General features: G+C 27.6%; 1 protein-coding gene across 4 annotated transcripts in view; it reads right to left on the bottom strand.

The window, feature by feature from the left end:
* Positions 1–26,576, bottom strand: part of LOC136080747 (fibrillin-2-like) — a 177,193-nt gene that overhangs the window by 68,113 nt on the left and 82,504 nt on the right. For all 4 annotated transcript variants that reach the window (XM_065797796.1, XM_065797798.1, XM_065797797.1 and 1 more), the window contains exons 9-13: positions 22,126–22,189; positions 21,826–22,014; positions 17,589–17,720; positions 15,777–15,908; positions 6,972–7,103 (exon numbers count right to left, since the gene is read on the bottom strand). In XM_065797796.1, coding sequence (XP_065653868.1) covers positions 6,972–7,103; positions 15,777–15,908; positions 17,589–17,720; positions 21,826–22,014; positions 22,126–22,189 — 649 coding nt within the window. The remainder of the gene's footprint in view (positions 1–6,971; positions 7,104–15,776; positions 15,909–17,588; positions 17,721–21,825; positions 22,015–22,125; positions 22,190–26,576) is intronic.

Genomic DNA, 26,576 nt, shown 5'->3' with positions numbered 1-26,576 from the left:
GTATATATATATATATATATATATATATATATATATATATATATATATATTATACAAATAGAATATGTATATATATATATATATATATATATATATATATATATATTATACAAATAGAATATGTATATATATATATATATATATATATATATTATACAAATAGAATATGTATATATATATATATATATATATATATATATATATATATATATATATATATATATATATATATATATATATATATATATATATATATATATATATATATATATATATATATATATATTAGGGTGATGACTTTTATACAACCTCGTTTCCCTGTATCATAATTTGATGAGCTTTCATTTAAGATTAAATAAAATATTACATTTAAGGCAATTTGATAAAAGAACCTCACGCACAAAATGATTTTAAGAATTTTATTTATTAGCTTTTTGGCCAAATTTTTAAAGTCAGTGTAAGCAGATACAAAATTAAACATAAGCTGTAGAGTCACATGCATACAACATTATATAGGATCATCATTCGCACAAGGAAGTCAAATATTCACAATAATGTCATTAAAGAGGATGAATCTCAGTGGGAGGTTGTCCTTGTTGTGGCAAGAAGCATGCAATTCTTGCATAACTTTGGTGGCATGCTCGCAGTATTGGTTGCTTCGGGCAATGTTGATTGGACAATTATCTGTTTTCCAGTGGGTTTTCAAGCAATTGAAAGCTTTTGGGTGGTTATTGAGAGCTTCAGATATTTTTCAAAATCTTCAACGCCGAACAATTGACTGCTGAACCAATAGTCAGCCCATGAGTAAGAAATGAATGAACAGATTTTATGCAACCTAATGAGTTTATGCAACCCTGAGTTTCTGGCATCAGAATAAATGCAAGAAGGGCTAGAATGGCACAAGAGTTCCAGCATGCATTGCTGATGCTTGGGATCTGTTTAAAACTCACGAAGGGGATCTCATTCCTCTTAGTTAAGTGACGGAAGACACGTGAGGTGGTAGAGAAACTTCATGTCATCTCTCCAGCCGCCTGTTTCCTTAACGACAGTTTTACTGCTGAAAACTGCTTTCAATTTATTGTAACTGCTTATCAAATCCTGCAAAAAGAAATGCTCAATGTTTGGTGATTTAGTCAACCCATAGAGCTCATCGTCCATGACAACGCAAAGAACGCGGTCCAGCACATGGTGCTACTGATGAACTTGGGTTGACCTTTCTCTTCAAACATTTGCTGCAGCTGAACAACAATGCCTGTCTTCTTGCCGGTATTCACGTTTGTTGTGTCGGCAACAATCATCACAACTGATCCCCACAGGTTGAACTCCTCTAACACGTCCTGGAGTCCTTCTGCAATTGTTTGAGCTTTCCCATCTTTCAATTTTACCGCAGTCAACTTAATTTCTTTAGATTCATTCTTAAGGACCATGGCCTGATATTCAAAGTCTTAAATGTGTTTGCTGTCAAAGTGTATGCTCCACTTCTCCAGATGAAGTGTGCTCACCAAGTGTTTCTTTACCTGAGCAGCTCTCGTGTAGGTAGCCTTGTGGATTGCTGATTGACATGGAGTTGGGATTTCAATCAGGTAGCGCTAAGCTGGTAAGTGTGGACACTGTTGCTTCCATTGTCCTCTTTCGCTTGGATGGGTGGTTGGTATTGGCACTAGTAGGTTTGCCAGTCAAATAACCAACGTGACCTTTGCTCTCAATTTGCAGTTTGTAGAGGTTCTCATCCTCTTTGTACAACCATTCACCTTTCATCTTGGTCATATCAAACAGTTTATTCAATGAGTCAAAAATTTTTTTTTTCTGTAGCGCTCTTAGTCTTTCAGAAGTTTTGCTAGTTTGGCACAAATGGCTTGATCAGATACATGCAGGAAGTTCAACGTTTTGCTCCTTAGGTCTTTAAGCTCTACAGCAATTGAAGCAATCCTCTCCATTCTTTAGCAGTGGATTCAAGAAATTTAAAGCGTCCAATGATGTGGTTTTTCAGGGGCATGCAACTCCGTTCGCTCAAGGATGCTTCATAAACTGCTACGTTGCCTTTTCTTGATGGGGCTTGAAACTGGACTAAGTTCTTTGTCCAGGTTTCCTTGTTCTTCTTGGTGTTAGTAGAGCTCTTCTTGTAAGACATGTTGTCTTCTACTCAGCAACTGAAATAGGAAAGGCCTTAACGTCAACATTAATTACATAACAATTAAAGAAACCATTATTAAGTTTTCAATTGAATTGTTATTGTTAATGTATTTTATTTCAAAAAAAGCAAATAACTATTATAGAAAATGAAAAAGACAGACACTAATAAAATATTATATGCTCAATTATAATTTGCGAAAGAGTTAAATGTAACTTACCAAATAATACAAGGGTCTTTTTATACTTAAACTAAAGAGGATGTGCAATAATTAAAATAAGGTAATAATAATGTTGACACCAAATTAAGATAATTAAAACTCAACTACCTACTTTGAACACCTCGCTTATATACCAGTTTATAGCAGACTGCAAAATAGCTGAAGAAAATTTTAGAACTCAACAGAAGCGTACCAAATAACTACGTCACAGTGAAGTCACTGTTTTGGCTGATGGCACACAGCGTTATAGGATATTCTGGAAAATTCTATTCATTTCACTGCTACATAAATTATTGCACAAGTCGGTTTCATGACTTATGTCAACCCCTGGATTTAGAAAAAATGAGGTTGGCAATATTTTGCTGACCTCAAACACTTCTAGGTCGGCAGTTAGAACAACATTGCTGAATGCCGACCCTAATTTCGAGGGCTGCTTATGAAAAAAAACCCTTTGGGAGATTAAAGTACACATGCTCATATTTCAAAAAAATGCAAAAATTGACATCAAACTATTTCGTCTGCAAAAGAAAATTGATTTTGAATTTTTAACATTTTATGAAGAAATGCCGGTTGACATAATTATTGAAAAAAATGATTTTGACTCATGCTAAACTGGAAATACCATCCAAATGTTTCTATATGTAGCATATTTGAGTGTTTGGAAATTAACTTTTATGTTATTGTGTTTAAAAGTTTATAAAAATCTTTCTTTTTATTAAGATTTTCACTCATTCCTAAAAAATCTAGTATAAGAATGTTAATATTCAAAGATCCTAAATTTTCAATGTATATTTCTAAACACCTCATTTGTAAGTTCAAAGTATGACTAATTATAACAGGACAGAAAAAATGCTTTTTGAATTAAGCTAAAAATGTTAAATTTGTAGTTTCCACAATGTCATAATAAAGGTGGCAATCTGGCAAAATGTATTTTTCTCTTTTTTCGGGAAAAGGCATTGACCCTTAGTTGCTTTGGTATATGAATTGTGTCAAATCAAGTTACTTCATTGAAAATGCCTAACTCAGCTAAATCCTACGATGATTGCAGAAAAACTGTTTGTTTTCTTTGTATGAGAAAGTCTGAAAGAGTTTTAACCTCCTTCTTGATTGAGCAAGTCAAAGAAATATTTTAAGATGAAATTGATTTTGCCTATCAAAGGGTTCCCTTGGTAGTTTGTGGTCGCTGCAGAGTTTACCTTCAAAAAAGGCACAATGGCGAAAATGGGAAACTTCCAAGTCTTTTTAATTTTGACCAAATTGAAACCCGTCCCTCAACAAGAGGCCAGGACTGCGATTGTCTGATTTGCAAAATTGGCCACCTCAAGCTAAATGAGAGACACCCCTTGGAAACATCAAGCATTCCATCATCATCATCATCATCATCAAAATTTGAGAAAAGATGTTCAGACTGCTTGACAATCATTAGAAGAGGCTTTTATCGCACTTGCAGTAAATCTACCTTCAGGGAGAATATGAAGCTGCTTGCATCTAAAGATTTGAAGGTTGGAGAGAAGATTGCATCATCTGTAATTCTCTCAAAAGATGCATCTCCCCATGAAACCATCAAAATAAGAAGATCTGGAGGTGGAAGACCATTGCCTATAACACAAGGTATTGTTTTGGATAATTTATTTTACTTTTTATAAAACAGATATATTTGTAATTTCATCTATGAATTTAAACAAAAAACTAATATTATGATTTTTTATCACCTTCCCATGGACAAGCCTTTGTTTAAAGGAATACAATAATACTTACCTTTGTACCAAATTGATGAAAGGTAAAAGAAAATTCTACATAGAATGGACTATTTCATTTTTCTCACTTCTACTACGTTTTTAGGCCCTACGTGTCAAAAGAAACTCTTCAAAAAAGAATCTGAGTTGACTGCCCAAGATTTAGTGCATCTGCAATCTAACACAGCATTGTCAAATACAGGAATTAAAAAACTTACTACAACTCTCAATCAAGTGTCAAAATCCAAAATAGTTGAGACCAACTTTCATGAGAAATTCTCTCAACTTGGTAAGCAGCTTTCTGATCACTTCACCCAAACAACAGTTGATGTTCTGATGATCAGAATAAAATCAGTCATCAAACAGTGGTCCACTGCAAAGAACTCTCTGCATTTACAGATGAAATTTTGAAGAGAAGACAAGTTTTTACTGATCTTATAGTATATAGCTTGGCATAGATGGAGGTGGCAGTTTTCTTAAAATCACCCTTGAAATCCAGGAGGATCTTTCATCACAACCACTCTGTCCACCTAAAAGAAAGTTACTGACTTCTCAGCTTGGAAAGGACAGTAGTGTTATACGTCAGTTTCTTGTAGCCATTTTTGAAGATGTTCCGGAAAATTATGAAAATCTAAGAACAATCCTGAACCTAATTACACCAAACAATGTGAAATACTTTGTTTCATGTGACATGAAAGTAGCTAACATCCTGTGTGGTTTGCAGTCACATGCTAGTACCCATCCATGCATTTTGGGGCGATACAGCAAACAAGCAACTGAATCTATTCATCACAGCTTCAGTGTTCATTGGACTAGATTTAAAAGGCCCTCTCATCACCCAGAATATGGAATGAAATTGGAAGCATCAGTGGTCGAATTTAACAGCAAACATTTGTAGAATGTAAAAAGAAATAATCAATGTGATTTTTATTTGTTTGGAAGAATAAATGTGAATTAAAATTGTTTAGTGTTTAGAGACTCAATGTTATAAATATTATGCTTTTGTTATATTCAAACAAAATTTCTACAACTACCACTTAGTACACTAATATTTTTTTTAAACTAAGGATTTTCCTAAACCCATACACATAATAACAGAATGTTCCAGCACACAAATATGCTACATATAGAAACATTTAGATGGTATTTCCAGTTTAGAATGAGTCAAAATCATTTTTTTCAATAATTATGTTAACCGGCATTTCTTCACAAAATGTTAAAAATTCAAAATCAATTTTCTTTCTCGGACAAAATAGTTTGATTTTAATTTTTTGAAATGGGAAAATGTGTACTTTAATCCCCCCAAAGGGTTTCTTCGGAAACTCAAGTTCAAGTTTTGAGCCATTTCGGACTAGTGTGAAGCGTTAAATAAGTGTAACTACTAATTATTTAATTTTGCAAAAACTAATGATCTTTTGGACTTACTCAATCAGCTATTTTTTTATAATCCACTCAAGAGGATAACTGCATCGCAGGTAATTTTAAAATAATTTTCTTTTTGATATAAAATTGCTCAAAAATTTGAAAATAAATTTTTAAACATAACAAGTTTTAAGTAAATTCCAAAATAAAAAAGAAGAAAAATTTAAAAAATTTTAAAAATTCATTCTCAATTTATTATTTATAATAAATTAGGAAATTTTTATAATTTTTGCTTTATGTAATTTTAATATTATAAATAGTCTTCAAAAAAAGTAAAGTAAAAATAAATGAGTCCTCTTCTTTATGTCTTTTTGGATTACCATTTAATACTGACTTCTCATAAAAAACTAAGCTAAGTAAGATTGCTAAGTTAGCATCTGCTAAGCTTGCTACCCTATATTATGCTCGCCATTATCTTACTCCTGATTTCATTCTCTGCCTCTACAAATCTCTTATTTGTCCCTGTATGGAATACTGTTCACATAATTAGGCTGGTTCTTCTAATGATGCTTTTTCTCTTCTAGACAAGGTCAAAAAAACGTAGTTGGATCTGCGCTATCTGCCAAGCTTGAGCCTCTCTTCCATTTTATAATTTTTATAAGTGTATTAACTTAAATGATTTTATATAAAAACATTAGTAAAGATAAAAGTTTTGTTGTGATTTATTTCTCTAAGGTATTATTCAGAATCTTTTTCATTCAGAGCATTTTTTAAATGTTTTTTGAATTGCCAGGGTCAAATCAACAAAGCAAAATATTATTTGCCTGGTCATATAATAGTGTGCGATCGCACGCCTTCCTGTGAAAGCTTGCAAATATAGTAAACTACAGGTGAGCAACCACCTCCAACTATATATATATATATATATATATATATATATATATATATATATATATATATATATATATATATATATATATATATATATATATATATATATATATATATATATATATATATATATCACTTTCGGCATGGCAGATATTAGATAGTAATGATAACAGAAAGTAAACTTCTACTACTCTTTGCTTAGAAAGCAAATCCTTCAAAGCAGCAAGACATGGAACTTTTATTAAAACTTTTTATAATAGAGCTTATTAAAATACAGAAAAAAAAAGAAACACTGTAATAATTGCAGTAAAAAAAAAGAAGATATTTAATAACTACAATAATTATGTCAAACAATTGAAATAGCAAAAAAAAATTTTAATTAAATTTGTTTAAAAAAAAAAAAGATTTTAAAGTTCTTAGACTTATAATTTTGCAACAATTGTTTCTTAAAAATTCTGAAAACAATCTTTTTTTTTCAATTCAAAGTATTTTTTTATTTCTAAAGAAACATATAAAAATATTTTACACTCTTATTGCAAAGGGACATTAACTTGATTAAAATTAATGCCTTAATCATATCTTTATCAAAATTAAACAAGCAAATGTTTAAATTATTATAAAAATGAATTACCAACACAGCTAGCATTATCTTGACCCGTTTTCCATCCGTTTTTACAGGAGCAGAGATAACTACCATTTGTATTTACACATACTCCATTACTCCATGAACATGGCGGTGCAGAGTTTTGACACTCGTTAATATCTTTAAAAAATAAAAAAAAATTAAATATCAAATTGGTAAAAATTTATTATACCTTTCCACAATTCTCAAACCACTTCTAGAAAAACGAAAATTAAGTAACAATAATATTTTCAACAATGTTGTCTTAAATAAAGTTGTAAAAAATTTTTAGGTTATTGAGTTTTAAAAGCATGGTCAAGCCACATGTCCATATTTTACTTTACTTAGCAAACCACAATAAACTTTAAACAGTAAAGGATAATAATAATTTAAGATATGTCAAAATTCCAGATCCAATTGTTAATTAGCACTATAGATGTTGTGAAGATGGCGTTGTGATTAATTTATTGATCACATGGCTTTGTTATCGATATTAAAGGAGAAAATATAGATGAGCATTGAGTTGTACCTCAAATGTCATCCATAAAGTATATATGCTCATAGGGGGTCTGCAAATAGGGTACAAAGATTATGAGGGGGAGTGAAGGGATTTAATATATATCCCACCCCTTATAGCGCTGGCCCTAAATAAGGCAGATGTGTATTTCAATCACCCTTCATTTTTTTCAGAAAAGGGTTTTAGGCGATTTAGGCATTCTTTATTTTATGCATCTTTTAAAATATAAGTTAAGTTGCATTTTACATGTTTTGAGAAAAATAGAAAAAATGAATTATAAGTATTTCTTCAATCTCAATTAATTATTTAATTAATTATTATGTAATTGTAAGTAAACATTTTTTTACTCATACTAAAATAGTTAGATTTGTACCTTTAGTATTAAATCAGAATGTTGAAAAAACCTAATTTTGGAAAAAAAATGGACTTTTCCATTGGGATCTGGTGCCAAAGTCTATTGGGGTTGTCCATAAAGTATTGAGGGGGATTAGGAGCAGGGGGGATTTGCAAAAAATGTTTAATAAAGTAATGGGAGAGATGGGGGGAGGGGAGTAGAATCAAAGGTAAAAGTAATTCTTCACTTTAATTTAATAATCATTTCTAAATTTTTATCTAGTTTTTTGAAATACTCGTTTAATTCATAAAATGTGGGGAGGGGGTTAATTCAGAAGCAAACAAGCCTTTTAAAGATGGGGGAAAAGGTTAGACAGAGGGAAAGGAGGGACTGTCAAATTTTTATTTTTGATATGCACTTATTGGACAACCTCTTACAAACTTTGCTTATCAAAAAAATATCAAGCCCACATTAATGTGTCTTCAAAGGCTGTATTAAGCTTGCATGTTTAAAAAGGCTGTTAATTAATTATGCAAATACATTATTAAATAAACAATTTAATCATGATGAGGTAAGCTTTTTTTAGATTATCTTTATGTTAGTGTGCTTTAAACATTGTGGCTAATATTTAAGTATCTCATAAGTTTTATGTCATTCTCTGTGATTTTACCCATTTTCTGGCTGAAAAAATTGGATTTGTGTAATATTTTTTCTTAGATTCTTTGCAAGTAAAAGAAAATGTTCAGCAATCAATTGATGAAGCCAATAGAATAGGATTGCTCCACAATATCAATCAGTTAAATGTATGTAATCTTTGCTGCATTGAATGTGTAACCAAGTGTGCAAACATTTTTTTTCACTAATGGACTAGCTGGTAGTGAAAAAACATTTCCAAATAACTATTTGATTGCTGAAACCAGCAATAGGGGTGTTGATTATGCTATAGCAGCATAGACTGGCATAGTATCAACTTTTCCTAGAAATTAATCTACACTACATGCTTGTTCAAACTTCCTGTTCTAATATTGAATAACTCCTTCAGGTATGTCTCCTAATTGTTTAAAATTAAAGATTGGTTGAGTAATTATGCTACTTAGAAACTAAGATATTAAAATAGAGCTATGCAATGCCATTTGAACAAAAGTTAGTGCTTTTTAAAATAATTATACTGATGCAGAAGTTGTGAGACTCATTTGAGTTTATCAAATTAGTCTCACAACTTTTTTTTTTTAAAACTAGACTCTGATAACACAAGTGCTTATCAGAGTCTAGTTTTCCAGCCTGCTGGTAAACAAGACTCTGATAAGCACTTCTGTTATCCCTATTTTCAAAAATTGTGGAGAGCAATCTGACTCATCTAACTACCACCCCATTATTTTTCTTACTACCTTAAGCAAGGTTTTTGAGTTTTTAATTAACAAACACTTATTTTATCATCTTGAATCTAATATTAATAATAAACTTCCTGACCCTCATTATGAATTTTGATCTTCTTATTCTAATGCTGATTTGTTAACGGTAATAACTGATAGGTTTTATTTTGCATTAGATGTAGAGAGATTATGGCTATTGCTCTCTATATCTTTAAAGTCTTTGATAAAGTTTAACATGCTGGTCTTCTCCATAAGCTCTCTTCTTAAAGTGCATCAGGTAACATCTTTAAGATTATTGAACCTTTCCTTACCAATTGTAATGTAAAAGTTGTCTTTAATGGACAGCCCTCCTCTTAATTTTCTGTAACTTCAGGGAACCCTTAAGTTTCTATCCTTGGCTTTATACTTTTTAATTTACATTAACAATCTCCAAGAAATTCTTACACCTAAGATGACATTTTTCGTTGATGATACTACCATTTATTTTAGTCTAGATAAACACTCTCTGACTGCTTGAAGGGGGCATTTGAGCTTGAAAAGGATCTCACTTATTATTATCACAACAATCTAGATCTTCCTATATTTATGAACAATAATGTACTCAATGAGTCATCTACCTTTCATCTTTTAGGATTAACTGTTACTTCTGATCTTTATTGAAAACCATATATCAAATCGATTGTAAAATTAGCATCTGCTAAGGTGGCATCTCTTTATTATCTTACTCCTGATTCTTTATCTCCAACCCATCCTTGTAATAAATATCTGGAGTGGATCTTCGAATGATGCCCTTTTTCTTTTAGACAAGGTGCAAAAATACATTGTATACATAGTTGGAACTGCTCTTGCAGCCAATCTTCAACCATTGTTACATTGCCATAATGTTGCTTCTCTTTCTCTTTTCTATATTGAAAATGCAGACAAGATTAAAAAAAACACAAAAGATATTGTTTTTTCAATATTGTCAATAATCAAATTTTTCAAACCAAAATTTAAAACTTTGATTTTAGATTTGCCCTCTCTTGATAACTTCTGTATACTAAAATTATGCCATCTTCTTAGTTATGGCATTTGTAAAGCCTTACATGCAAATATCTGTAAGTGTCTTTGGCATAAGTTAAGTTTGCAGGTGGTATATGAAACAATCGTACTACTACAGGGAGCGCGTATCTGCATTGCAGATAGTTTATAGACATTGCATAACAACTGTCATCATAGTCATCGTAGTAAAATGTTTGAATTGATTGAACAATATAATAAATATTTACAATATCTAGCATAGTGATTTTTAGAACAGAGATTTTACAACATCATTTACAACAGCATAGTTCTTTTTAAAGATTAAGAACACTTCTTTTCATTTATTTTGGGCATCTAGCTACAAATGAATGTGATTTTTGAAATAATAAAAGTGATTTTTTGTCTCTCTAAAAATTCAACAAACTTTTATTTACTTTATCATCAACTTTTTTGAGTTCCAGCAACAACCTCTTTTAAACCTTTAAGTAACCTAAGTATTTCTATTTTCCATTCAACCTTTCTTTCATTTCTATCAAATAATAAAATAAATACAGGCTATTAGACCCATAACTTATTATGTTGTTACTTGTTATGTAGTCAACTTGTTAGGTTGTAGATAGTCATAATGGAGGTAATAAATAGGAAATATATATAAATAAAATCTAATATAAAATTAAAAACCTATTAATTAAAAAACTTTCTATAAACCAACTTTGGGGCCCAATACCTCAAAACACTCCCGTTAAATTTTTTTGTTTTGCTGTTAAAATTTTCTGCTGCTTATAATCTTACTAGGCACAAAAAATCTAACTGGAAAAAAAAATGAAACATATAGAACTTTAATTTCAAAGATATATCACTTTTTCAAGAAATTCTCAAAAAATATTTGTAAATAAAATAAAAATAAGTTAATTGTAATTTAAAAAGTTACATAAAAAGATTTTTAAAGGTATTGAAGATACCTTTTTCTAAATTATTTTGACTGTGTTTGTAATAGTTTACAATATTGTGACCATTTTACTTTGTACTTCTTCTATTTCAGCATTTTTAAACACATAGTTTCTACCAGAACTAGACCAAGCTTGTTGAACAGATTTTTTCAATATGTTGATATTGGGAAAAAAACAGTAGTCGTCTCTTTTAGGCCAGTTAAAACAGGATGATGGACCTTTTGGGTAGAGAAACTTAACTTTAGCATCAACTTCTTCTAGGTTGGTTTCAGTTACAATGTTGATCCACCACTTATCATCATAGACTACATAACCTCCTAAAATGACAGTATCAGGTTGAAATATATCTTGTTTCTCTTTAATATTGTGGATTATTCTATAATTAGTGTCTGTACTACACCTCGGTTGCCCCAACCCTGTTATCTCCAAGATGTATAAATTAATGAAAGCTACGGGTACCAGGTAGAGTTGTTACACCAGTGTACCTTTTTGCTCTTCACATTGCAATTGTAAATCCAATCCCTTTATGTAAATGAAGTTAACAAACTTGATTTTCTCAATACAAATTCATACATTCGAGAATTTTCTTTCTGTCATTTTAAACTTTCTTTTGCTCTTAACCTTTTTACAGTACCGCCAATCTGGTGGTTAACCTACAGTACCGCCAATCTGGTGACTTTCTGTGGGGCATGGCAAAAAAGTTCAATTCAACTTTAAGAGCAAATTCGCTTTATAGTTTGCATAGATTGTAAAAGCCTTTACAATTTTTATATTATCCTGCGCAACCATCAGTGAATAAATGTAATTTAGACAGATTGGAAAATTTTGTTTTTAATATTGGTATGATTAGTTTTGGTATGATTGGTATGAAAATTTTGTACACATAAGTTACATCATGTGTAATGTTGTCTGATATAAAACAGTAAGAAATATGTTTCAGTACACTTTTATCATCTTTATAATATATCACTAATGGATGTAAAGAACATTGTTGGGTGTTCCAATGATAGCTTTGTATTTTATCTAAGACTACAAAAGCAAAATTTTCAGCAAAGTTGCCAATAATGATAATGTTTGATTGATCCATATTTTGTTTTATTTGGTTAAGGTACTGTGATTGAGAGTGAGCAATAAAAGAATGAGCTTGTACTTTTTCAAAGCAAGATACTAATAGTTCAACAAACATTGGAACATATGCTGTTAAACTCAATAGTGTTGCACAATCAGTAGTTTGCCATTGATTGTGGCAATGGCAAACTACTGATTGTGCAAATCTCAAAATCTTTTTTGTATTCTCCAAAAATCTCATACAAATTTTTGGTGAGGGGTTCTTTACCAGGACAATTATTACAGTGTGCAAGCAAAGTAAATCCTTATACTTTAGTCCAATATTTAAGGCATCTATTAGCAATATGGCACTGGTTATAAGAACAAACACATACAGAATGTGTACTACTTGCACCAGGCAAAATGCAGCACTTTGGTCTAAGTGAAGCAAATTTTGAGTAACTTATTTGTATTTCTAGATTGTTTTCTTTGTATAATACATATAGTTCCTTTAAATTACATAACAGCAGTTTTTTTTGTTTATGGACGTTCTTTTGAATGCTAACATTTTTTAAATTTTTTTTCCTGGCATAGTTCTACATAAATCACTTGAGTTATAAAACAATTTAACAGAATCTTCTATTTGTTTGTGTAAGACTTTACCTTTATACAACGGAGAGAGAGCTAACAATCCTTTTTTATTAAAAATTTGTCTTGCCATCTTTGCTTGGTATTCTGTAATTGCAAAGTTATTTTGTACTTCTAATATTGACCAACTTGGGGGTGCCAGTATTAGAACAGTCCTTTTGTCAGTGTTAGAACAGTCCTTTTTTCAGAACATTTCAGTTTCAGAATTTATTCTTTTATCAAGCTCATAGTTTTCAGCCTTCTTTTTCATTTTATTTGTTTCATAACACAGTTTTTAGGGAACATTGAATTGACTTTTAGTTTTTTGATGCGCACAACGTTTTGTTTTCCTTCTGAGATTATATGTTTTGATGACTTTGAATGAGATTTTAGAGGAGATATATTAAAATTTTTGAGTTCTTCATTGATCTCCCGTCTTTTTGATTTGAATGATGATATTAGAAAATCCTCATCTTGTTCACCCTGACTTTGCTTCTCTTCTTAAGGATCTTCTTTTCTGGCAATCTTTTGCTTACTGGTTTCTGGCAATCTTTTGCTTACTGGTTTTTGGCAATCTTTTGCTTACAAGGTTTGCAAAGTTTCTTTGAATATTTAAACTACTTCTCATCATGACTTGTAACTTATTTATCGTGACTATTCCAAGATTTTTTAAAAGTAATTGAATTTTATAAAGCTTATCTGCACAATTGTTTAAAACATTGTTTATGTTTTGGAAAATACAAATTAAAAAGTAATTATAATAAAATATTTAAGATTTTCATCTAGTTGTGATTTTCTTTGTATATTTATTGAATGGATCACAACATGCTTTCTGCCATATAGGATACATATTCAAATTATTTTTTTGTATGTTTTTCACATAATACTTTTAAGTTTGATAGTTCAATGTTACAGCTTAATGATATAGTTATTTTTTCTTCATTGCTTAAAGTTTCAATGACACCTTGTTGGCCTTTGAAATCATCTGATGTCATTAAGCCAATAGCACACATCTTAAGATAAATTACTTAGTATGAATGTTTTTCCTAAAGTAAAGAGAACTTTTCTTTCCTACTTAATTTTCCGAAAGAAAAAAAAAAAAAGTTTTAATATAGAAATAATTCAAACCTTTTCAGAACACTTCTTTTGTATAATTTTTTACACTGATAGATATTGTTAACTTTTTTTATAGATATATTTATATATATGCAATCTTTATATATCAAACTGTTAATTTGTTTAAGTTTAAATAAAATTTTACCAATAAATGTTGTTCTATAACTAAACTTTTTATAAACTAGTTTTTATAAACTTTTACAAACTATAGTTGTCAAATTTTTAAAAACAAATGCATTTCAATATCACACCTAGTCAATTTTTATATAAAAGCAAAACAGGATGTTTTTTCAGTTGTTAAGATTAAATAACTAAGTAATATTATAATTAAGACTGCTTTAAATATAACATAAAGTTTGCTTTTTTACACATACATAAATATAAAGTTTTGTTTTTTTCTTCTAAGGAGTCTATAAACAAAGTTTTATATTTTTCAGAATTCTATTTGTAAGTTTTTCTAAATAATTTATTGAAAATTTGATATATCTTTGAAATTAAAGTTCAATATGTTTCAGTTGTTTTTCCAGTTAGATCTTTTGTGCCTAATAAGATTATAAGCAGCTGAAAATATTAAAAGTAAAAAAAAAAATTTTGGCGGGGGTGTTTTGAAATATTAGGCCCCAAAGTTGGTTTATAGAAACTAGTTGTTTTATTAACTTTTAATCGTGTTCCGGCATTTCAGTATTTCACCATTTTAAGTACATTTATTGAATTCAGCATTAAAAAAACATTATATATATTTATTTTCATATTTTTGCAATTTTCATTTCTTATTTTAAGAAAAATGTTATGAAAACCGGGTCATTTTGGGAAACCAGTTCAATATTAAAATTGCATTATCTTGTCATCAGCTCAACAATTTTAGCTGAAATATTGCATGCAATATTTTTTTATAAATAAGAATGTGTCAAAGTATAACACAAAAAGAAGACACATGGTTCAATGAACTGGGTGATTTGATGTGGAATTACCCTGAGGTTACATCATGACTTCTTTTAGAAACCTCTTCTTTGATTTTTGTGTCAGAGCAAACTACGATATTGAAAACTCCCACTAGGAGGATTACTATCCAAAAAATACAACCTTCCCGTACTCATACATATAGTTTGTTTAATTATTAATTATTCCGTACCCATGCATATAGTTTGTTTAATTATTAATTATTCCATATCCACACATATAGTTTGTTTAATTATTAATTATTCCGTACTCATACATATAGTTTGTTTAATTATTAATTATTTGGATTTTTTTGTTTTTTTCTTGCATAGTAAACTTCTTAACAACATCACAATAAAAATATTTCTGATTTTTTAAAATATGTTTATGTTTTGACTATATCCATTCATAAAAATTGCGAAACTCTTCCATAATTTCATACTTAAATAAAAAAAATATTATGAAAACTCATCTAAAATACACAAGAATGAAGCTATTCAGATTAAAAATAAGAAAAAATCAAAAAACAAAAATAAAACAGTACATACATAGTTAAATTATAAAAGTAAAATAAACAAACATAAAAATTTTAATAACAGCAAGAATACGAGCATTTAATAAATATTAACTAAATAAAAGCATATATATCTAACAACTAGATAATAATAATGATAAATATAGTAATGATGAGATGATAATGAGAAAGAATAATAATGTTATATTTGAATACAATGATATAATGATATAATGAATACATTTTTAGGATTAATTTGAATTTAGAAAAAAAAAGGTATAAACAATTGGTTTTCATCAATTCTGAAAAAACAAAACTACTTTTTTTCTTTTTGAAAAAAACAAAATAAGCAATTAAACAACTTTCAAATGACTTACCAACACAGCTTGAATTATCTTGACCCATTGCCCAACCATTCTTGCATGAGCAGAAATAACTCCCATTTGTATTTATACATGCTCCATTACTCCATGAACATAGCGATGTAAAGCTTTCACACTCATTAATATCTTAAGAAATAAAAATATGAATACATTTTTTATTATAAAATTGAAAAAATTGTGTTAAGCATTTATATTAAATGGTTATATATAATGCAAAAAAAAAAAAAGCTTTTGAAAATTGTTTAACAGTAAACCTGAAAGAACTATAAAAAAAAATAGCATTATTTTTACATTAGGTATTACAACAATGGAGTTACACTGATTTTTTATTCAGGCAGGAGTTATGGCAAAAAAAAAAATTACCTTTAAGAAAAAAACTCTGATATAAACTAATTAATTTAATTTGTGGGTATTAGAGAAGAAAATTTTAGTAACTCTCCTAGTAGCAGTATCATAATAAAACTACTCAGTCTTGATTCAGTTGTAAAAAATTGCTTCAAGTCTTTCATAATGACATATCTAAATTATAACGTAGCAATACAGAAACCTGTCCAATCCAAGTACATTTTCTGGTATCCTCTTGGAAAGGTGATTTGATACAATAAGAAACATTTTCTTTTTTAAAAAAAATGATTGTTTTTTATAACAAAATAAAAAAATTTAACATTTTATTTTGTTTTGGTTTTATTGAAACACTATTTTTTTACTGTTTTATCCTATTTCTTATTCTATCATTTTGAGACACAGGTGTTTGGTCCGAATCTCACAAATGGGGAACCATAGACATAAAACTTAAATTGTGAACATTTAAAATCTTTTACATTCAACAACTAAAAACTTTATTATTTTATGAAGAATAACTTATGAGTATAATAACATATGCACTTATGAGTTGTCATTCTCAATTTTTATATTAAGATAAAGTTTATAATCTTGCCAAGATATATTAACAAATATCCAATTCTATATTTATGCAGTTTTATTTTAGTTTAAAAAACAAATCTATAGAACAAATATAATGCTGTCTCGCATGTGATACGCATCAAAATGGGTTTGGCTATTAAAATGCAACTAGTAGTAAAGGGAAAAATGTTTTTCAAAAAATTTCAAACTTTAAAAAAAAAATATTTTTAATGTTATTCACCCTACAAAGAGGTTGTAGAGTTTTACAGAGGCAGAGGAGGCCACCACAGTTGTCAAAGCTACTTTTTTAAATAATTTTTAATTTTAAATGTTTTTTAATTTTTTTGTGGTTAAAATCCTCTCTCAATTCTTTAAATTCCAAAACACAAAAAACAAAACCTTGACTACAACAATGTAATAGAAACTAGTTTTTTTACATATGATGGTAATGCAATTTCGAACAAAACTTTTTTTAAGTATCTTGCTTAGAAAACCCTTTAAAAGCATTTTGTTATAGCTAATAAATAATATCAAATTTATATGTAGCATCAGTATTTTCAGGCTTTTCTTTCAATGACTAGATGCTCATTAAAGATTTTAAAAGTTGGAAATAGTATAATTATTTCATAATTGAAGATTAGACATAAACAATTGATTTTACCATTTATTAGTGATAAAAGAGCAGTTGTTATGTTTTTGGTCAAAAGTACTAAACTAGCATGTCTGTATCTTGTTATTTACTTTATTTATTTTATTTACCATTTATTGGTATTTAATTATGGAATTATTTGGTACTATTATTAACAAATATAAATATTTCATTGATAAATAATAAATAACTTATTCAAGTTATTTTATTTTAAATAACTAAATAAACCTTCAAAATAACTCACAATGACTCACCAACACAGCTGGCATTATCTTGACCCAACAGCCATCCATTATCACAAGTACACAGGTAACTGCCATTTGTATTTATGCATACTTCATTACTCCAAGAACATGGTTGTATTAAGGTATTACATTCGTTAATATCTTAAAAAAGTAAAAGTATTTTTAAATTAAAATTCTTTTACTTTTGACACATAAAAAAAACATTTAAAAAACATAAAAAAAACATTTAAACACCTAAAACAAACATTATCAATACCTAACTTACTTAACAATCAAATCAATCAATCTTACTTAAAAATCAACTAAAACAAACATTATCAATACCTAACTCACTTAACAATATTCTAACAAATTTTATTTTATGTTAATTGTCAGGAAACTACCTCATTATTTTTCTAAATGCTGTTAAGTATTTTCTTGATTTAATATTGCTCAAATTTTTCATTTATTTTTCAACTTCATTATAATTATAATTCATTATAATATGAATTATAATTCATTATTATATAAATTATAACTCATTATTATATGAATTATAATTCATTATATGAATTATAATCATATAATGAATTATAATTCATATTATAATGAGTTATAATTTTAGATGAGATTATTCATGAATTATATGAATTATAATTCATGAATAATCTCATCTAAAATGAAACAAACACAATTATAATAAATACAGCATATAGTTTTATATATAAGATTAAGTCTATAAAAACTTTATCAGCTAAATTATTTATTTAAATCATTTGTCATTGATTTTTTTTAATCATTTGTCATTGTACTTTGTATCAGTTATAAATAAAGTTAAATAAAAAAACACACTTACAGAGCAAAATGAGTTCAAAAAATAAATGAATTTTCTGTATTAATATGTTTTATGCATTTACATAAAAAAATTCAAGGGTTAAAATGCAAAATTTAAATTATTTCAAAAATGTTCTTTCAAAAATAATTTTCAAAATTTATAAAATTTTAACCACAAAACTTTTTTATTCAATATCAAACTTTTGATTAGCTTTTAAACTCACATTTTAATTCAAACTTACTAACCTGAAATTTTTTTTAATACAGCATCCTTCATTGAATTCACCATGATTGTATTTATAGAAAAAAGAAAAAAATGCAACCTTACAACAGTGGGAGAGTTGCTCAAGCTTGGCAGATAAAGCAGTTCTAATTTATTATTATTTTTTTTATGTTAATTCACCTCCCCAAGGCTGAAGATGCCATTACAGACGAGGAGGCTACTTAATTGTGGTTATAACCCTCTCTCAACTATATAACTCCGAAACACAAGCCTTGACAACCAAAGCCGTTGTGCAGAGAAACAAGTTGAGCGTGGTACTACCAGGGACGTGGTGGTAATCAAACTCGGTACCTATCACTTATGACACAAGCGCTCTACCACTATACCACAACCACATTACATTTACAATATGCTTTACATTTACCACACTACATTTACAATGTGCTTATGACTTTGTCTGAGAGTAAGAGGGTTGTTATTCATTAATATAGGAATATCAACATTATTGCAACATTTTTACCAGTAAATAAATGAGTTTTGTTGTCTAACAAAAATTGCAGATTTTAAGTCCAGAATTTAAATTCATAAGCAAGCCCTAGGTTGTTACAGAAGAGAGATCAGATTAAAAATAAGCTGACTGTTCTAAGCAATTAAAAAGTGAACATTTTTTGTCAAGACATGAGTATAAAGTTGAGTCTTCAACAAATAGAGCCACTTTAGATGTTGAATTTTCATGAAGATTGATATTGTTAATAAGAAACAATACAGGAGCAATGATTCAAGAGTACCACAAGATACCTTGTGGTACCCTTAAAGTTACTTGAAATAAAGAAGAGTATAGGCCTTCAAGAATAACTTTATTACTGCAGTTAGTAAGAAATAATTTAATAATCTCAAAACCTTTGTATAAAGAAACTAATAACAGAGTGAAGACTAATCGTAGGATAGAGGTCAAAGTGTTTTCTAGAGTTTCGAAAAATTGGAACCACTTATTTAGCACTTTTTAAAAATATTATTATATATTATATAATTGATAAGATTAAATGTTAGACTTACATTAGTTAATGACATTGTTGAAGACTAACCAAAAGTCTCTGGAACCTAACACCTGATATAAGATACAAGGTTTAGTAAACTGAGAATAACATTAGACGGGACCTTTTTACATTGGCTTCTTGGGGAATAATAATAATAATACAATGACATTTGTTCTTAAGAGATATGTTCTTCTAAAAAAGATTCTGAGATAAGCTTTATGCATACATATTATGGATATAAACATATGTGTGCTATTTATTTAGATACAATATCTTTTCATATTTATATAAACTTAAGTATTTATATGGTGTAGTATTTGCTCAAAGAGAAGATGATGATGATGATGATGATGATGATGATGATGATGATGATGATGATGATGATGATGATGATGATGATGATGATGATGATGATGATGATGATGATGATGATGATGATGATGATGATGATAATGATGATGATGATGATGATAATGATGATGATGATGGTGGTGGTAACAATGATTATGATGATCATGTTGATCATAATGATGTTTATATATGCATTTATATACAAAAAATAACATGAATTTTGAATTAAAAATTATCCTTTAGGATGTATAAATGTTTATGCAGCCCCAGTCACAAACCCGGCCCCAGCTATATTTTATCAAACCTGGCCCCGGTCAAATATCAACCCTGGTTGTTTACTAATAAATGCTGTATTTAAAAAAAGATTTTTTTATAATACTACTGATTGTCTTGCAGGAATGAGGCAACAGCATAGTTATTGCTTAAAGTATCATGCAATTCTAAATCTAAAATTAAGTCAAGTTCTCTTATAATTTAAAACATGACTACAAAACCTAAAAATATTTACCTACCTAAACCATATACCTAAACCAGCAAATTGGTTCTATGTAATGCAAAATGTTTGTGGTATTTACTTTATTATACTTTTATTATATTTTTTATGTTTAAAGAAACTTTTGATCTGTTAAATGTTGAAAATCTCATCAGACTTACTTGCTCTTTGTGAAACTAATTTAAATTCAGTTGTGACAACCATTACAATATATATTTGTGTATACATGTCATAATGGTTAATATTTGTTTCCTTCATCAATATTTCAATCATGTAAATATTGGAAAATCTCTTCACATAATCACCATCCTATAATTCTCTTTCCCAAACTTCTGATTATACTAACCAAGCCCTTTCTCTTTATATTTCAATCATTACAGTTGTAATAGGTGACTTCAATGCTGGATCATCATTTTTTATATGTAATTCAAATAAGAACCATTTATTGTTGAGCGAAGTTGTGTTTGTGTACCAACATTTTATCAAATGATACTGATATTTTTGGATATTGGATATTGGAGAGCTCAACATTATTTACATTTGTAACATTAACTTCTGTAGTATTCTGATTTAACATACTTTGATCATCACTTTTGAATGAAAAACCAAAAGGATTGGTTAACTTCAATAAAGGATTGTAAATACATTATCTATTTATTTCAAAGGTGGAAAATGTATTCTTATTTAGTGAGTCTTTTTTAACTTAACAAACTTTTGAGTCTTTTTTAACTTAACAACCTTATTGGATCTAATACAATAGTAAAAATCTGGATCATTATTGTTGCTATATATATATAAATAGTTTTTTATAAAAAGTTTTTATAATGATTTTCTAAATTATTTGAAAAACTATTAAAAATGTATTATTTAATTTAAAATTAAATTTTTATTAGTTAAAACTAATTATCTTGGAAATCATTTCTTCATATTTTTTTTTTATAAATAAAAACTTTGATTTTAAAATCAAGATAATTCTTCAAAAATTTTTACTGTACTGCAAAACTTTTTTTTTAAAACAATTTAATAACAAATAAATATTTTAAAGATACATGTGATACTTTTATATGTTTTCAAAAAGTATATAACTAAAAAAACATTTCCTAACACAGTCTCTCAAAAAATCTATAGTGTATCCAACTACAGGGTAGATTAATGGATCAATTGTTGATACAATACATTGAGTATTAGGACTGCGAAACTTTTTTTTAAAACAATTTTATATTAAATAAATATTTGAAAGATAAAAAAATTAACAAACCAAATTAAAAAAAATGCATGTTATACTTTTAAATATTTTTCAAAAAAAATTTAAATTCTAATAACAGTTACCAACACAGTTTCCGAAAATATCTGTAGCGTACCCAGGAAGACAACTACATGGGTAGATTGATGGATCGGTTGTTGATACAATACATTGGGTATTAGGACTAAGACAAGAGTTTTGATTACAAACGCAAGTAACTCCATTTGTAAATTTATTACAAGTTAGAACTGGATGACATAAATTGCATTTGCCAGCTAATTTAAAAACATTTTTGTTATAAATATAAAAATAAATAATTTTAATAGCTACTTCAATATTTATTACAAAATACTTTGTACTTAAATTAAGTGTAGACAGCAACTTACCAGCACTCAAAGAGATGCTGCTTAATTGAGCTTGAGTATTAACAGAATCAAATGTTATCAATAGCTAAAAAAATAATTAAGGAAATTGGTATTATTTTGAAGAAAAATACAGACAAACGATAATAATTTGTGTAAAACTTTTTGAACAAAGCTAAATCTTATGCATTTTTTTGGTCCTGAGAACTTGTATCAATTTTTGTTTGTTTTACCCATGGTTCTTTAAAAATATGACTTTTATTTTCAAATTGGCTAAACAGATTACATAAGAATATAAATACTTAACTTTTGCTTAAAAGGTATACATATATATATATATATATATATATATATATATATATATATATATATATATATATATATATATATATATATATATATATATATATAAATATATATATATATATATATAAATATATATATATATAGACACACACACATATATAAATATATATATATATATTTTATATATATATATATGTATATATATACATATATATATATATATATGTATATATATATATATAAAAAAATATATATATAATACATATACATATATATAATATATGTATACATATAAATATATATACATATATATAATATACATACATATATATATATACATATAAATATATATATACATATATATATATATATACATATACATACATACATACATACATACATACATACATACATACATACATACACACATACATACATACATACATACATACACACATACATAAATAAATACATACATACATACATACATACATACATACATACATACATACATACATACATACATACATACATACATACATACATACATACATACATACATACATACATACATACATACATACATACATACATACATACATACATACATACATAGATATATATATATATATATATATATATATATATATATATATATATATATATATATATATATATATATATATATATTCATATATATATATATATATACATATATATACACACTCTTACAAAAATTGGTTTTTAATTGATTATCTAGAAAATCAATCGGTTTCACAGAAAGCAAAACAAAGGGTCTTCAAAAGGTTTCTTGACAAATTGGTTTTCCAACTATTCAAATTTGAAAAACTATTGGTAAAAAATTGATTTTACCCTTCTTAAAGGTTCAAAACTAAAGAAGTATGTTTTCTTTTTGATGTCATGAATGCGAATGGGTTATAAGTATTTTGATTACTATTTAAAACAGTATAAATTTTCCATTTTAAAAGTAAACATATAACCTTATTATTCATCATCAGTGTTGGCAAAATTTTCCTATTTTACATGTTTAGATATATGTATCTCTTCAATAATTAAAGAAAATTAAAATAAAATATGTCGTTATTGCTTTATTAATCTCCCATGATGCTTTATAGATTTCCTATGATGATTTATAGATATGCAAGTACAAGTAACTTCTATGAAATATCGAATCAACTTTTTCAAGATATCCTTTTCTAAAACCTCACTGCAACAACTCTGTGAAAATTTAACTGTATAATTAAAACAAATAGTATTATTGGTGTTAAGAAATTATATAGCTGAAATAATTTATTCTTTTGTCAGGTACTTCTTGTGCATTTGTTGAAGGCAAATTTTAAGCAAGTTGCACAGTTCAAGAGAAAATATATTATGACCAGAATTAATTCTAGCCCTAAGCAGAACTCTGACTTGCTTCAACAGATTGTTTTTTCAATTGAGGCATTAAAATATACACACCAAAATGAAAGAACTTTGAATTTCCTTAATAAATTCCCTGCACTTACTAAAAAACCATAACAAAATTGAAATTATAGCAAAATTTACATGACTATTAATTTATTATCACCTAAGACTATATCTGGCATGATCATGGAAGCATGGAAGCATGGGAAGATTAATTTCTTTAGATTGTGTTTATTAAACTTCAAATTTTTACTAGTCTGTTTTTTTAAGTCTTCAAATATTATTTTTGGTTGGCAAACTCACATATTCATGTTGCTCTGGGATATCACCATCTAATTTTGTCTAGAAAAGCCACTGCAATATTAAGATGGGGGTCAAAATTATCCTCTTTTTTTTTGACACTGTCATTAATAAATAATAGGATAATTTTTACCCCCCATTTGGTGTCATTTTCTTTGTTTTATTTTCAGCTTTTTGCAGCACCCAGAGCTATTACAAATATAGATGTAGATAAAAACTGCTTGTTTTTAATGGGTTGAATGAAGAAATTTAAAAAAACCATTGTTAGCTAGATGGAAAAAACTGTGCAATAGGGTACTGGATGAAATAAGTGATGGTGATAATCTTTAATTTAAAGCTTGCCTTCCAATAATTGTATAAATATAATTTGCACATCTTGATTGATGTATAACAAAATGTTGTAAAATGCTGCAGAAATATACTCTATTCTATTTCCGCAACAATTGTTGCTAAACAAAATTGCTCAACTGTTGTCTGAGATTTCTAAAACTATTGCAAACCAAGCTTAACATTAAAATATGTCTCTTATTTTGTAATTCTTAATTTCTTTTTAATTTTTTGCAATAATAAAAAGCCTTCACGCATTACTACTTCCAAGCATATATATATATATATATATATATATATATATATATATATATATATATATATATATATATATATATATATATATATATATATATATATATATATATGTATATATATGTATATATATGTATATATATGTATATAAATGTATGTATATACATATATATTTGTGCAAAAATATTAATAAAAAACGATATTTTTTAATCTTGACTTTAGAAGCAGTGATTTTGAACATCAAAATTTCTCATTTAGCGAACAATTATGTGTATAAATGCACTATATGAACATTGTCTAAGGAAACACAAAATTTCAAAACACTATAGAAAAATGAAAACATCGTAATCACAAAACCAGACAAATGGAATGGTATAATTATTTTTATTAAGGTTGACTATATTGCATCTTTAACTAACATTATAAGTGATAAAACTAAATTTAAGAAGTTAAAAAACGATCCAACTACTAAAAGAGAACAATCTTTAAAAGAGTATCTTTATAAGATACCCTTTAATAAGAGAACTTTTTACAAGGGTACCTTTACCTAAGATGCACAAACTCAGTAAAGATTCTTCTCTTCCACTTTTTAGATCAATTATTTCAACAATCGGGGCATATAACTATAAACTTGCGAAACATCTTTCTGATTTATTGTCTCCTTATATACCTAAAATTTATTCCACCTGTGACTCTTTTTCTTTTGTTGAGGAATTAAAACAAGTTGATATAACTAACATATATATAGTTTCCTATGATGTTGAAAGCTTATTTACTAATATTCCACTTAATGAAACTATAAATATAGCTACTGATTTATACTTTAAAGATGAAACATGTTTAAAATATTTTTCTAAAGCTCAGTTCAAAAAATTACTTCAAATCTCAACATCCGGTTCTTATTTCTTATTTAATGGGAAAAACTATGATCAATTGGATGGCGTTGCCATGGGTTCTCCTTTAGCACCAATTTTAGCTAATATTTTTATTGGGCTTCGCGAACAAAAATGGGTTATTGATTGCTCTTCTTTCACACCAATTTTCTATAAACGTTTTGTGGATGATATTATCGCTATTTTTAATTCAGAGTTTGAAGCTCAGGAATTTTTCACACATCTTAATAAACAACATAAAAACTTAAAATTTACTATGGAAAAAGAACAAGATAATCAAATTGCATTTTTAGATGTTCTTATCAATAAATCTGTTTCGATTTCCACATCAGTTTATCACAAAAAAACATATACGGGTCTTTTACAAAAATTTTCCAGTTTTGTTCCCTATTGTTATTTCATAAGGACATTAAAAATCTATCCGATATTTTAAAAAACAACCGATATCCACAAAAAATAATTGACACTGAAATTGAATTATTTGTTGATAAAAAGTTAAATCCATCTGTTATAAATAGCATTGATAACCCTAATATAAGATATTTTAAACTTCCATTTATAGGATTTTACTCAAATTTTACTTAATCTAAAGTTAATAAAATCATTAAAAAATATTGTAATGAAGTCATAACTAATTTAATTTTCACTACCAACAAATTGCAAAACAGTTTATGTTTAAAAGATCCACTTCCTACGCTGCTCAAATCCAATGTTGTTTACAAATTTTCTTGTGCTGGATGTAATGCCAGTTATATTAGAGAAACCTCCAGACACAACAAGGATTCATGAGCATGTACAAGTGACAATGTTTATAGGCATTTAATTTCATCTTTTAATTGTAAAAATCTAAGTAACTATAACTGTTTTAAAATTTTGGATACTGCTTCTAACAAAAACAAATTAAAAATTAAAGAAGCACTCCATATTAAATGGGAAAACCCATCTTTAAATAAACAAACTGTTCATTAT

Source organism: Hydra vulgaris, chromosome 05, assembly GCF_038396675.1.
Source record: "Hydra vulgaris chromosome 05, alternate assembly HydraT2T_AEP".
NCBI classification, from domain to species: Eukaryota; Metazoa; Cnidaria; class Hydrozoa; order Anthoathecata; family Hydridae; genus Hydra; species Hydra vulgaris.
The sequence above is the reverse complement of the archived record's forward strand: the minus strand, read 5'-3'. Positions and strand labels throughout refer to the sequence as shown.